Raw genomic sequence first — 15,555 nt, forward strand, 5'->3', positions numbered from 1 at the left:
GGTGAACTAAACTTAAAAAATGAGGGTCCGAACATGCATATAAAGAAAATAAAAAAATGAATATTTCGGTACTTTGGCGACGTAGTATGGTTCCTGAGGCATTTAGAAACAAATTTCTATTAGGGTTTGATGCGTTTTGATGCGTAATAAAGCCAGGAAATGAATTTTTGTCGAATTCGGTCCAAAACGGTACAGGTGGCGCCATCTAGCGGCGAGCGGCGGAACTACGAGAAACTAAAATTTCTATTTTCTCGAAAATTAGGGACTTTTCCGAAATTCTGAGATATACAAATTGTTCCTTGTCGCCTACGGAATCGAACGAATATAATTATAGCCTGCTAGGACCATTATTAAAGAAAATAGAAAAATAGTCCATTTCATGGACTAAAAAATTGCCGTCCATCTAGCGGCGAGCGGCGGAACTACGAAAAACTAAAATTTCGATTTTCTCGAAAATTAGAGACTTTTCCGAAATTCTGAGATATACAAATTGTTCCTTGTCGCTTACGGAATCGAACGAATATAATTATAGCCTGCTAGAACCATTATTAAAGAAAATAGAAAAATAGTCCATTTCATGGACTAAATAATTGCCGTCCATCTGGCGGTGAAAGTTGGAACTACAAAAATATAAAAATGCGATTTTCTCGAAAATTAGCGAACTTTGGGTACTTCTGACGCTCGGAAAGTGTTACGTGATCGCATTAGAACAAAAATTAAGCAACAAACGTTTCCTGAAAGCACTAATAAAGAAAATAAAAAATATGTCATTTTATGGAGAAAATTTGTGGCGCCATCTAGCGGCGAAACTGCGAACTAAACTGAAAAAACGTATGTCCGAACACGCGTTAAGGAAAAATATGAAAAGTAATATGTCGCAACTTTGACTACGTAGTATGCTTCTTTAGACATTTTAAAGCAATGTTTGTTGAATAAGTTATTCATTTTTTTGCCTATTAAGCCTAGAAAATGTATTTCTATTTGATACCATTACTGCGTGTTCGGACATACGTTTTTTTCAGATTAGTTCGCAGTTTCGCCGCTAGATGGCGCCACAAATTTTCACCATAAAATGACATTTTTTTTATTTTCTTTATTAAAGCTTTCAGGAAACTTTTATTGTATTATTTGGCTTCTAATGCGATCACATAACACTTTCTGAGCCTCAGAAGTGCTCAAAGTTCGCTAATTTTCGAGAAAATCGAAATTTTGTATTCTTGTAGTTCCAACTTCCACCGCTAGATGGACGGCAATTATTTAGTCCATGAAATGGACTATTTTTCTATTTTCTTTAATAATTGTCCTAACAGGCTATAATTATATTCGTTCGATTCCGTAAGCGACACGGAACAATTTGTATATCTCAGAATTTCGGAAAAGTTCCTAATTTTCGAGAAAATCGCATTTTTATATTTTTGTAGTTCCAACTTTCACCGCTAGATGGACGGCAATTTTTTAGTCCATGAAATGGACTATTTTTCTATTTTCTTTAATAATGGTCCTAGCAGGCTATAATTATATTCGTTCGATTCCGTAGGCGACAAAGAACAATTTGTATATCTCAGAATTTCGGAAAAGTCCCTAATTTTCGAGAAAATCGAAATTTTAGTTTTTCGTAGTTCCGCCGCTCGCCGCTAGATGGCGCCACCTGTACCGTTTTGGACCGAATTCGACAAAAATTCATTTCCTGGCTTTATTATGCATCAGAACGCATCAAACCCTAATAGAAATTTGTTTCTAAATGCCTTAGGAACCATACTACGTCGCCAAAGCGCCGAAATATTGCATTTTGCATGCGCAGTAGAATTGACATAGGCGGCTCATGTACGTATCGGAATGCTGACACAAAATAATTAATTACTCACTACCTGAACGTTTTTTATGAACTTTTATTATCGAACCATGTAAATAATGCATTGCTGACCATTCTTCAATCATAAAAGTGCACAAGATATATCCACAAAACATGTAATTAATTATTCAAAATGACCTCGTGTATACCGCTTGTCACCGTGGCTGGCCTTAGGTTATTAGTTAATAACTAATTAATTTCGTTACAAATCTGAACAAATATGATACGAGAAAGTAGCTGGGGGATCACTGAACATTCTTTTATAATAAAAGTACATAAATTATGTTTAGAAAATGTGTTATTAATTATTTCAAATTAGCTCATGCATACGATGTATTCCGCCGACTTCGTGTTGGATATTAATTAATAACTAATTATTTACAATAAAAATGTGAACATATGTGATATGAGAAAGTAGCCAGGAAATCACTGAACATTCTTTAATCATAAAAGTTCATAGACTGTGCTCAGAAAGTGAGTAATTAACGATTTTGCATACTCAATATCGTGTATATTCCTCCTGCGCGCCGCTCGCGTAGTCTTGTTACCATAATTGGATACGTTTCGATGATTGCGAACGTAATATACGTTGGATAGATAAAAGGCTGCAGTTACCTAGATTTCCAACAGGTGGACATTAAATAAGAATCAAATACTCAAATGCAAATATAATTTTCTTGTGTAATATCGGAATCAAGATAACAAAAATGTTATATATCGATTAAATTTTTCAAATCCGCTGTTTTTGCAAAAGAAGACATCTGTAAGATTAGTTTTTGGTGATTCGAAAGATCATTTTGTGCCAGACTTGTATCATTCCCTGTATCATCGACGAGGTACAGTATAGTGTGCGAATTATTTTGAACTGCCTATAAAAACATAGGAATTGTCTTCCTATATTTAATTAATTAGTTAATAACTTTGCAACAATAACTAATTTTATTGGAATTGATTTTGAATTTAATTTTTATACATGTTCTTGAACGAAAGTTTGATTACAGAATGAATAGTAATTAATTGATTACAAAATATAAAAATTGTCTTCCTATATTTAACTAATCAATTAATTAATAACTCCACCAATATTACTGACTTATTTAAAATAATTCTGGATTTTTTAATTTCCGTACATGTTCCTAATTAAAAGTTTTATAACAGAATGAATTAAAAACGATTTTTTTTTTAAGTAAAATTGAACACGATAACGACGATTGCTTAAAATTTAAAACATCGATCATTCTTTCATAACTGCAAATAGGGTTTTTCTTAAGCGACGGCTGTGAAAATAGAATTCTTCATTACCGATGACTCTGATGATCACCACAATACTAATAGGATTTTTCTTTACTGACGACTCTGGTGATAACCACTATACTAATAGAATTCTCCTGTATCAACGACTCTAATAATCACCACATTTTTGATTGATTAATTTTATAAAGGCCTCGACTGCTACGATCATTGGCCCGCACATTTTTGTGGTTAAGATTTTGAAACACCTGCGTTCATTGCTTTGTAAGTGTTTTCTATATTTCACACTTAACTGGTTCTTTTTAAACTTGACTATCCTAGGTCTATATTTAATATTTATAATATTTTTAAACAATCAAACGTAATGTTGTATTGTGAATGTCATTATATGTAACAGGCTTATGGATTCCTTTAAGAACTCACGATTTTATTTTAATAAATAATAATAATTTTTTAGCGTCGAATATAATGCTTCAAATTAATCATAACCGCACTTTTTGATTGATTGATTATTGTTTTAGGCGTCGATTACTATGCTCATTAGCCCCCCACTTTTTGAGTTTATGATACACGTAGAACTACAGTGGATATTCTATATAAGCAAATCTTTCGGGAGTGAAGTTGTGCTTATATCGTACAGGTCCTACATTGATTGATGTCTTGCCGAACGTAGAAAAGGACAGAAGAGAAAAATATCACGGTCGCCGTTTGCGTATATCGTAAAGGTGCTACATTTCGAGCGATGGAGACCGAACGTAAACAAACAGTGACCTACTAGAAGGACACTCCTAATGCAAAAATAAAACTTTTTTATTTTTTATTTTTTTTTGTTTAAATTTTTTCCATCATATTTGTAACATTTTTCTCATTAAAATGAGACCAAACACGACATACTTCGGGACATATTTACTTGTAATTTCAAGTGTTACGCGTACATCGATGATTTTACTCTAATAAGATATTGGAAGTAAATATAACTCAAATTACGTCATGTTTGGTCTCATTTTAATCAGAAAAATGTCGCGAATATGATGGAGAAAGTTATATAAAGAAATGGATGGAAAATAAAAAAATTAGCAATGCTCAAGTATTGCAAACAATCGAACAGATTTTTGATCTTTGCCGACTGCCACGATCGTAGCGTCTCTTTCTTTTTGACTCGCTATCCTCTTCGACGTGAGAAACTTTTATCGTCAATTAAACCAGTAAATATAGTCTAAATTATGTCGTGTTTGGTCTCATTTTAATCGGAAAAATGTCAAGAATTAATTGGTAAAAGTTTGATAACGAAAAAGTCAAAAATAAAAAAGTTTTATATTTGCATTGGTATTGTCTCACGGATACACTAATACCCGGGTCACGTTACATTTCCCGGCGAGCGAACCTCGGGCGTCTCGAGGGGTCTTCCCCCCAGTGGTGGGGATAACATTTGTGCTTATATCGGAAATGACATTTTTGCTTATATGGAATGAACACTGTATTTATGATCGTCAGCTGAACGTAAAAATTCCTTGTTTTACAACAAAATGCAATTTTTCGTTTCAGTAATTGTATACTTGGTTGCTTGATGGCGCCTGCAGTACTATTTCAGTATAGTTATATCTATGATTTTCAAAAAACTAAAATAAAATTTGTAAATAAGAAATTTTTAATTTTTATAATGGAACGTATTTATGCTTTTGATAAATATCAATTCTAAAAGATTCTGTCTAAAAGGTTTGATAAATTCTTTTAAATTTGATTATTTTTCCTACTGTTGCTTGTTTGATTATCGTATATAATATAATACAGTAGGTTTAGTTTAAAAATATTTGTTTAAAATTGTGTTAAATTATACAGTACGCGTAACTTATACTTTAAGTGAATTAGAGTTTAAATAATACATATGTAAAATATAGGCTTTCGAAATATTTTGAATGTTTCAAATTAATTAATTTACAATGAATTATTGTGTCTCTATGTGTTTCATATATCAAGTCGATAATTTAGAATTAAGAATGTAAACTTGAATGTAAAGTTCACCTGTGTAATTACTTATATTTTAATTCACGATCAGAATTATTTTAAGTGTTTCTCTACTTTCGCTCACAAGCCAGTCATGATTTTCAACATCACAACAAAACGCGGTTGTACCCAAGAATTAAATGTTAACGTTTTACCCGAAACAAGTTGGAATATTCAATAAATTCGAATCTCGAACAGTAACTGAATTAAATCGTGTGAATAAAGTATACAACTATTTAGTTGTGACGATTATGACAATATAGTCCCATACATGAGAAATGTTTTAAAACTGATTTTCTCAAAACAAGTTTCAACAAAATTTCATATTAAATTTTATACTTCTTCTTACTCATTTTTTCCTATCTCCTATGAAACTTTTTACTTATTCATTCTTGCTCTCACCATAATTTACCTGGTGCTACCAATAAAATCTACAATGAACCTTTCAAGAAGAACGATCGCTCAGAAACCGATCTTTATTTGTTACCCTCTCAAGCGATAATATAAAAAAGTTTGTCCCAAAATTCAGAGATGGAGGTCAATTTTACCATCACGTACCGAACCTAGAGGTATAGAATTCCATTACGAGTTCCACAACAAATATTTTTTACTCTAAACTTCCTTAAACACAAACTGATCGAAGTTCATATTATCTTATTCCATCCCCATTTGATTCTTATTATTACCAAACTATCAACACTTTAATGGTCGTCTACGCAGTCGAATATCGTCAGACAATATTTTTAAAGAATTAATTTGACAAAACTTTATGTAAATTCATGAAATAATTCAACATGTGCGAAACAACAACAAAACGATACAAAACAACAACAATTACGATACATTTAATATAACAAATTTAGTATCCTTCTTTGTGAGATAATTATTAAAGCAACCATCAACACATGAGCGGCTATTAAAGTGATGAGTATCGAAAAACTGCAAATTTCGTGACAAAATCGCACTTTAAAAATATTCATCAAGTTAAGTCGAATAACGAATGAACACGCTATAATTAGAAAAACGTGATGTAACTAAAAAAAAAGTCCAATTGCTAGGGTATGTCTTTTAATATAATAGAAGGCAACCTCGGGTGAAGTTTAAGTAACGCAAGAACGCGCGAAAGTATACGTGCTTTCGCTTGATCGCACAAGGCAACTAGCCGGTAACCGGAGCCGGTCGGATCTGTCGCAGATCGATCCCGAATCAGTGAAGCACGTAGATGTAAAGAGGGTATCGGCCGGGGAAAAAAAGTCCAATGATCAGAGGAAAGCATCGATGAGAGTGGTGATGGTGGGGTTAGCAAGATACGATGCTTGCGACCAGTTATGGTGGCGACCTACGTTGGATGGTGGGGTTGAAAGGTGGCGCAGTCATTTATGGTTGTCGGTTCATCCAACGGTTCAGTTGTCCGTCGGCCCAACGATAAAAACCTTGGCAACCGAACGTGCGATGAAGTTGCAGCTCTCACCGATTCTTACATTCGGACTCGCGAGAGAAATTCGACATGGACATCGAAAGTTCCACTAAAATTCACGATGCTGAACCGGTTATCCTAGTAGTTTACAAGTACGCTTGAAGCACAGTAAAAGGGATTCTGCTGAAGTGTGATCGGTGAAAATACTGTCGGTGAAGGTTTCTTGCCGCGGGTTAGGCTTCGGAAGAATGTGAAAACTGTTAATTGACAAATCTTGATATCGGAGATGAGTTCCCTGAGGAGAACTGCGAATCAGTCGGCACGGGAGGGTGCATCCGGCAGGAGGCACGCGCTTACTGGAACCAGCTCCAAGAGCATGAGGAGCGTTCTCCACACGACTGTTACCGTACCCGGCTCTCCGCTGCGACATAGAACCAAATACGAACTGAGAAGTATCAGTTTGGAGGGTACCAAAGTTCTCCCGTGGACGGCACGGTAAGTCGCTAAATTATCTGAGTTGGTCTTTGCAGATGACCACAACGGTAACCCTTTGCGCTCTCAGGCACCATTCAATTTAATAAAATAATTTGAAATAAGTATTATTTAACTAATTCTATAATAGTGCTCGTGTGATGTACATGAAATAGACAATAGTGGAAATTATTAGTAAAGAAATAACCTCAAAAGAACTCATTTAACATTTTAATTAATATTTTAAAGCTGCTGTTTGCAAACAAAATGATCTTCGAGTGCAAAAGGTTAATGTTGACTAAAATGTTTTGTTGAGAAAAAATTTGAGTCGTACATTTTGTTAATGGCACCCCTTAGCATATATAAAGATAAAATAAGATCGAAATAAATGGTTATGTATGAATATTTAACAAATGCAGGGAATTTTTAAGCAGCCATAAAATAGATTGATAGACTTGCAGAATTAATTTCAAGATTTATTGGGTAACGTCAAGATTTGTTCAACTAGATTGACCATATAAAGTGAAAAATGTGTTCAGATAAAGGTTGAGTGTTTTTTAAATTATGTAAGAAATAATTCATTACTATCAGGACATTTCATGTGACCCAGAAGAATTTTATTTGCAAACGATCTAATTAAATTGAGGTAGTATAATTGTGACAAGTCCAACAAGGGTTATGAAATATAAGAAGCAAAGGTGTATGTTGAACCCTCTGGATTGGAGAGATGTAATATTCAAAATACGGTGATACAGGAGAGCTGTACTCGGTAATGGATCTTAAATGAGAACATTACAGTGATGTTAAGGTAAAAGGATTTTTTAAATTTTCAAATATTCTATTAATACAGCCAAGGTTTCTGATAGTCTTGGAAATAGTATTCTCATATTGATTTTTTTAGTTACAAATCTTTTATGTGACTGAAATTTTATTATATGGCATATTAACACATTAACATATTAACATAACAACATATTAACATATTAACATATTAACATATTAACATATTAACATATTAACATATTAACATATTAACATATTAACATATTAACATATTAACATATTCACATATTCACATATTAACTGTTTAAGAGAATTATTATTGATCAAGATCTACATTTAATTATTATTATGAATTATTATACATACGAATATTTTTATTTTTTCAAACCACTTTTATTTACAAAAAAAATATGCTAGCAATTATTTAGTGCAATCTTACTACACAACTATTGCATGTTTCAAATGAAATATAAAACAGTACACATGAAATTATGATATGAGGGTTAAATTCTAATTTCACAAAGTTTAAATTAGTTTAAAAGCTCAAATATTTACAGTGAGTGTTTACTTATTTTCATACAAAATTATTTTAGTAACTATTTGTCGAATTGAGTTAATTTTTTGTTGCATTCACAAATTTTTACATCGTTTTTCTCGTCATTTTTTATTTCAAGTTATGTCTAACTCTCTTACGTCTGTGATTAAGTCTACTTCATTAGGGGATGTTTATGCATATTATTACGAAAAGAAAAACGTATAGTTTCAGTTTTCCGTTAATTGATATCTTAAAAATCATTACATAAATAACAAAACCTACACAGCTAAAGATTATTGTATCAACGACAAAGCAGAACTGTGATTATACTACTTGTTCCCTTCCTTATTCGTAATTAATGAACACATGATAAAACAATGATTTTAAATTGTTAGAAAAATAATTGCTTGTATGCATTTAAATACATATTTCCATGAAAAGGAAGAATTGTCCACGCGTGTAACCGACTTTTAACGCACAATTAAATATTGTGTACGTCGGTCGACATTTATTACGAGCATCAAGATACTTTATAAAAGTTATATCCCAAAAAGTTATATCAGAGAAAAGTCATTATAACAGTTACGATGATCAACAGCAAGTGATATTTGTGCTAAATTCTCGAATGTAGGGCAAAACTATTACAACAAAGAAGTACCTCCATGAACTGGAAGGGATGTCAATAAATTATCTGTTAAACAATGAACTTTTATAAGTTGAAGATGTCCGATACTCTTATATAATAACCCACCTACACGTATCACAGTTAACGCATCAAAAACTCGATCTATTGGATTATGAAACGTTGTCTCACCCTCTCCACAATTTCCATCTGTCGTCAATATCTCCGTTTACAACAAAAGATGGTCAACAACCGTTTATAACTTAAAAGAGTTGTTAGAAAGGTCCTATAACGGGGACACTTTTAAGAAATTTATTAATTACAGGACAAAATAATATAAACTTGCTGGAAAAATGTATGCAATTTTTTCGTTTAAGTAAATATGATTAAGTAGGTTTGATTTAACACATTGTACGCGAGAACAAATTTACTTGGGGACTGTGATTATATATAGATCCATATTTAGACTGGATTAAAATATCCGTATTTATTTAACGCTCGGTTAATTAGCTATGAACTCTGACGTTGAAACTGTTTATAGAAGAGAATAGCTCAGTTCGATACTTTCGATAATACTTTTTTAAAAAAATACTTTTCTATAGAAATACCTAATATTTGTCGAAAGAAATTGATTCTGTACTTATTGCTCAGTATAAATTTTTTACAACTGTTTGTAATAATTTTATGGCGTTAATACTTTCGATAACACTTTTCTAAAAAAATATTTTTCTACAGAAATATTTGTCGAAACAATCAATTCTGTACTTAAGGTTCAGAATAAATTTTTTGACAACTATTTGTAATAATTTTTTGGCATTGAATAAATAATGGATAATAAATGAAATATTGTTATTTTCATAGTAAATTTTAATTTGTTCCAGCAGGAATCACTTTTTCCCACCTGTAGCTATACGACACTCAATAATAGATTTCCTAGCCATTAATCATGTATACCGTGAGATATATACAATGAAAACTCGATATTTCCCTGCGATAAGGGATTTACGCGCAAGGTAGAGAAGAACAATGACAACTTTTGATTAATTGTGGTAGTTATAGAAGAAAAATTTCGTTACAATATTTTGTAACAAAATCTAATAAAGAATGAGTAACCGTCAATTAAATTTCCAGGCTTTATTGAGAAATTTAAAAGATTGACTGTAATATGGAAGTATTATTTCCATCTTTTCTACTTTTGCTTCTACTTCATTTTAAGGAAAAAAAACCTTTAATTGTGCAATAGTATTATTGTACATGTCATGTAAAATTCAGAGATGCTGATTATTCTAAAAATGGTAACAAGTTAAAAAAAAATTGCGAGTATCTAAAGACACAATTATGTTAGCAAATTAATTCCTAACACTTTAATTATATAGTTGAAACTTACTGTCGATCTTTATTTTTAAAGTAACATACTTTTTCAAATTGAAAAATTTCTAATAAGATAAAAAAGAAATTGTTAGGATATTTATATTGATTATGTGTATATAAATGAATTACTAGAATTACATGGTGAACAAATTTTGAATAGAAAATATAAGATAGTAGAGACTTTATCTCATATTATAACAAATAATATTTTACAACAAACGTATATGATTTTTCTCAAGAGTATTCACATGACCTAAAATAATAATGTCAAATGAGAGGATAATTAGAAAATACCAGCTTTTACGAGGTATTATAAGCAACAAATTCGAAATTAGCAAAATAATGATTTAAACCCTCTCAATTTCACGTGCACTACATCATATTTCATCTTGAACGAATTCTCCGACATCGAGATCGAAAAATGATAAACTAGACACGTATCGTACGTTTTATTTCAAAAATATATCGCCAATTACTACCATTTAGTAAATAAAATAAATAAAAATATCGGTATGATATTTCGATAATCTTTTTTGCATTTTATATGCTTAAATTTATTTGATCAGTAATTGAGTATTGATTTGGTCAGAAAATATTTTTCAAATTATTTAAACAAACAAAAATTATCTTTGCATTTCTTTCTTTAAAGTCAAATTATTATTATTATACTATTAATAATATTTATCATAAATATAGTTGTATTATAATTTACTACAAAACAAATATTAATTTGAATAATTTTTTACTTTAAAAGTTAAATTATTATTATACTATTCATAATATTTATCATTGTATGTATAGTTGTATCGAAGCTTACTGTAAAACATAGATTAATTCAAATAAGAAAATATCTTTCATATTTCATTGTTTTCTTTAATTACCTTCATTTATTCTATCAGAAAATATTGCGTTATTCCAAAAACGTGGATCATAATTTATACATTTTTTGCGAATTCCAAACGTTTAAATTTATTGATCTCAAAAATGTAGGGTCTCTTACCAACTGCTCCTCCATTGTAGTTGGTGTCTCGTAAAACTCGACGTAAGATAAATGTAGCCATTAGTAATCTACTGCTTCTTTCATTTCGTTAAGAATACCAAATAAAGAAATCTATTTACCAAAACCTTCAAACATTGAAGTGGACATTATTTTATTTATTATTTCAAAGATTGCTCTTTTATCAAGATTTACATTTATAAACACAATTTATAGATTTTAATAAAATATTTTACTACAAACATATATATGTAATTTTAAAGTAATCAATTCAACAAACAAAATGTGTATATCGTTTTCTTCGCAAAAAGTATATTTACTTCTTTAAAGTAATAAGAAACACGTCATTAAAAATGAAATGATACAAAAGACATCAGAAATAATTACATCAAATCAACAAATCAAGTAATGCTTAATAAATGAGACATCAGACCAAATATAATCGCACTAATAATCTTAACTTCTGTGGTTTATAATTTTTCTATAAATATTGTTGCACTTGAAAAACTTAGTATGACCTACATTTGGTGTTAAATATTTTTTAACGACAATTTTTACATGTTTGTAGAAACTTATTCTGATTCAACCATTTATCGATTAACGATGGGTACACATGTATGTCCATCGATGAAATTTATTTTATTTTTGTTGGAACAAATATCTTAATTCTTTGTTTAAAAAAAAATTCTCTCATCAATGATTAATTACTTGTTATGATTTCATATTGCATATACAAAAAAACTTGATTTACAAAAAAAATGTTATTAAATAAATAAGACTATTGTAGCTTATGGAGGTCCAATTTTGTGGGTATTTAAATATTTCAAATTAAAAGAAACCATTGTGTCAGATTCAGTTCTTTCACAAGAAACCATTTTTGACCAAAAAAAGAACATTTGATAAAGCGTATCGATCCGAAGAAAATCAGTTTTAGTATCACGTACACATCGTTCCGCGACTAGTCTTTCCAGAAATAAAAACTAACCGGTCCGTTTTTATTTTAATATGAAATCGAGCATCTAAGCTATCTGGCCTATATCGATCTCCTTCCGATAATTGATCGTTGTATTCGCGATCGAGCGAGCGCACAAGGCTTCATCGGTCGATGGCGTTAATGACGACGTATCGGATTTTGACGCTCGCCTCTCTTTATAATTAACTCTTTTGCTATCGGACCGACCGATGTCCCGACCGTCGGTACCTCTTTTGTGTCGCGTAGATCAATTTCGATCACGCTCGACCAAGTGGAAATCGACCGCAGTGGGTCCCTACTGCATATGTAGACAGAGACCGGAACGTACGTTAGAAAAGATACAACAGAGGGGTACGAGTACGAGAATGATAATACACCATAGGAAAACTTGATCGCAGAGATTATACGCGAATATACCTAGCAAGGAAAAGTTACGACCCGGGCAATTTTCGACAGAAACTGAGCTTAAAATACAATTAACGCTGAGTGGAGCTCGTTGCTTCTATTCAACCAGAAAATAACGAGACTAGAAATTGAATCGATGGGTTAACTAATTCAAAATTAGCCAAATGTTGATAAGTGTTCCATGTATACAACTATTTGAGATGAAGAACGCAAAAAATATAGGGAAAATTCACTCTTAGAGAAAGTAGTTGAGATTTAACACTGGAACTATCAATCCGAAATGACTGGTCTCTGTTTTCACATTTTATGTAATACAATTTTCTTGCCGCTCATTTGTTGCAAGGGTTGTCATATTTTGTTGAGGTAGACAATGGCTGTATATGTTAGGTAACTCCTTACACTACAATATGGTGCCACACTCGTGACGCACACTACAGTTCACATGTGACAAACCAGACTCATATCTTCTCTGCATACAACATATACGTATTTTGGGTTCAATTAAAATTATAATATGTGTAATCAAGGATCGCCGAAGACAAAGTGTACTTAACATTTTAATTTTCTTTAGTTGCCTTAATATTGTAGGAATAATTAGTTAGCTGTGAAATTAGTTGTCTGGAAAATTGTAGGCTAAGAGGTTAATGTCCGAGTATTTGCTTATGTGTTTCTATACTTTATTTTTAATCTAGTGTTAAGAACAAAAGTTATAAAATTAAAAGAAATAAGTATATTTTTACTATTTTATATATCTTTAATTTCCATGATTTTCCTTGATAGAATTTAACATTGTCAATTTGGAACTTGATTTAAATACGTCTTTAAAGAATCTTTCTGTTATGTGTGTTTCTACCATGCTGTTATGTAATTTTAGTTTTGACAATTTTTTGAAGATTTTCATTACTATGAAGAGTAATAAAATTTGCATTAAACATATATGTATTTTCAATGTTATTCACCTACTCTTTAATTATGTATTAAACCCCTGCATTATCTCTTGCGTGAGAAAATAAAAGAGAAGTTTGACAACCGTGTTAAAAATAAAAAGTTTTATAAAAATAGGTTAAATGTAAATAATTTGTCTCTTTTTGTATGTTAAATACTGTTTTTGCATTGTTAAAAGTACTTTTCTCACGACAATTTTTGAAGAATGAAATTCAACAAAGAGGTATTTGTTTAAGAAAGAGAATTATTTAGACGACGATTTTTCATCCACCACAAATTACATCCTCCGTATTTTTTCTGGTTATAAGTCCTTAATATCAAATTTAAGAAAAATTCGATTCCTTTAATCGAAGAATAATCTTGGTCATTTATATTATAAACCACGATATTTCAATTTGACCTTCATCTAAACCACTTGAAATAAAAAATCTAAAGTGGTCAGTGCATCTCCCCTAATCAAACAACTTTTTATTAAATCAGAAAAACATCTGATAATTATCAAACAATGTATAAACAAGTCGACATTATTTCGACCAGTTAAAGGGGACGCCTACAGAAAATCATAAAAAAACATGACTTTGTTGTGAATTTTTTTAAAAACAATATACTTTTATCAGTAAACATTAGTCTGCTGTAAAGAGCATACTCTGAGGATAATTCAATATTTCTGCTATAAAAAAAATATTGAAAAATAAATAAATTGTAGGCAATGCTCTGCATAGTGTGCCCTTACATTTAATTCTCTTTGTCCAAAAGGAAAACCTCTAAAATTAACAATTCAGTAAAAAGATTTATGTTCAACCCCTTAACCTACAACTTTCTAGGCAGTTGCGTCATTCACAGCTAGCTAATTATTACTATAACACTAAAACAACTAATGAAAGTTAAAATGTTGAGTGCATTTTGTCTTTGAATTTTTGGTTCAATTCAAATTACGATCTGTGAAATCAAGAATTGCCAATGAGCAGGGAAGATATGAGTCCGGTTTGTCACATGTGAAATGAAGTGTGCGTCACGTGTGGGATGCATACAGGGCGTCACCTGTAACGCTATTCCTGATTATTCTCCCACTTGCAGCCACCTTACGAAAAAAAGTTTAGAACAGTATTTGCAGGTTATGAAGTGCACAATAGATACTAGTAAAGCAAATTTTGAAAACAGTTTGTTCTCTTGGCAAAGCCAAGGTCATCTTGGGTTTTTTAAATAGGAACATACATTATTTTATTCGTAGCTTTAGAGGACATCGAGACGAATTCAAAACACATATTACATGATCTTTTTATTAACATAATACTCGATTTACAGAAGAGGAAATGTGAAGTACTTAGCTTTTGACTTTGGTAGTGCAACCATTATTTGATTCCGAAGAGATTACTTAATGTAAACACGCGACTAAAATGTAAGAAAAATACACTTTATTTAATTATATGTTCAAAATGTATGCCGCCTTCCATCACGTAATATTCCGGTCTTTTACTTCATATTTCCACTTCTGTAAATCGAGTAATATGTTAATGAAAATATCATGTAATATGTGTTTTGAATTCGTCTCGATGTCCTCTAAAGCTATAAATAAAAAAATGTATGTTCCTATATAAAAAACCCAAGGTGACCTTGACTTTGCCAACAGAATAAATTGTTTTCAAAATTTGCTTTACTAGTATCTATTGTGCACTTCATAATCTGCAAATTCTGTTCTAAACTTTTTTTCGTTAGATGGCTGCAAGTGGGAGAAAAATCAGGAGTAGCGTTACAGGTAACACCCTGTATATAATAGGACAAAGAGTTAATAGTATACATATTATTTAGAGTTTGTGTAATAATTATGAAATTAACTATAATTTCATTATAGTATGAAATTAATTAGTTATCGTTGGGTCGGTTTTTGTAAAATTACTTAGAATTCAAATGGCGACGTTGCGGCAGAAC

General features: G+C 31.2%; 2 protein-coding genes across 18 annotated transcripts in view; one reads left to right on the forward strand and one right to left on the reverse strand.

Annotated features, from left to right (window-relative positions):
* LOC105661785 (uncharacterized) overlaps window positions 1-15,555 on the reverse strand; it is a 351,630-nt gene that overhangs the window by 267,825 nt on the left and 68,250 nt on the right. Inside the window, exon 3 of one of the 16 annotated variants that reach the window (XR_013039154.1) lies at window positions 6,829-6,945. The exons of the other annotated variants lie outside the window; for them this stretch is intronic. The gene's annotated coding sequence lies outside the window, so the exon portion shown is untranslated. Of the gene's footprint in view, window positions 1-6,828; window positions 6,946-15,555 lie in introns of those variants that run through there. 16 annotated transcript variants of the gene reach the window in all.
* The window catches only part of LOC100882687 (GTPase-activating Rap/Ran-GAP domain-like protein 3), a 33,926-nt gene continuing 25,181 nt past the window's right edge, over window positions 6,811-15,555 (forward strand). For both annotated transcript variants that reach the window (XM_076534662.1, XM_076534668.1), the window contains exon 1: window positions 6,811-7,019. In XM_076534662.1, the coding sequence (XP_076390777.1) occupies window positions 6,811-7,019 (209 nt within the window). The remainder of the gene's footprint in view (window positions 7,020-15,555) is intronic.

Source organism: Megachile rotundata, chromosome 1 (genome assembly GCF_050947335.1).
Source record: "Megachile rotundata isolate GNS110a chromosome 1, iyMegRotu1, whole genome shotgun sequence".
NCBI classification, from domain to species: Eukaryota; Metazoa; Arthropoda; class Insecta; order Hymenoptera; family Megachilidae; genus Megachile; species Megachile rotundata.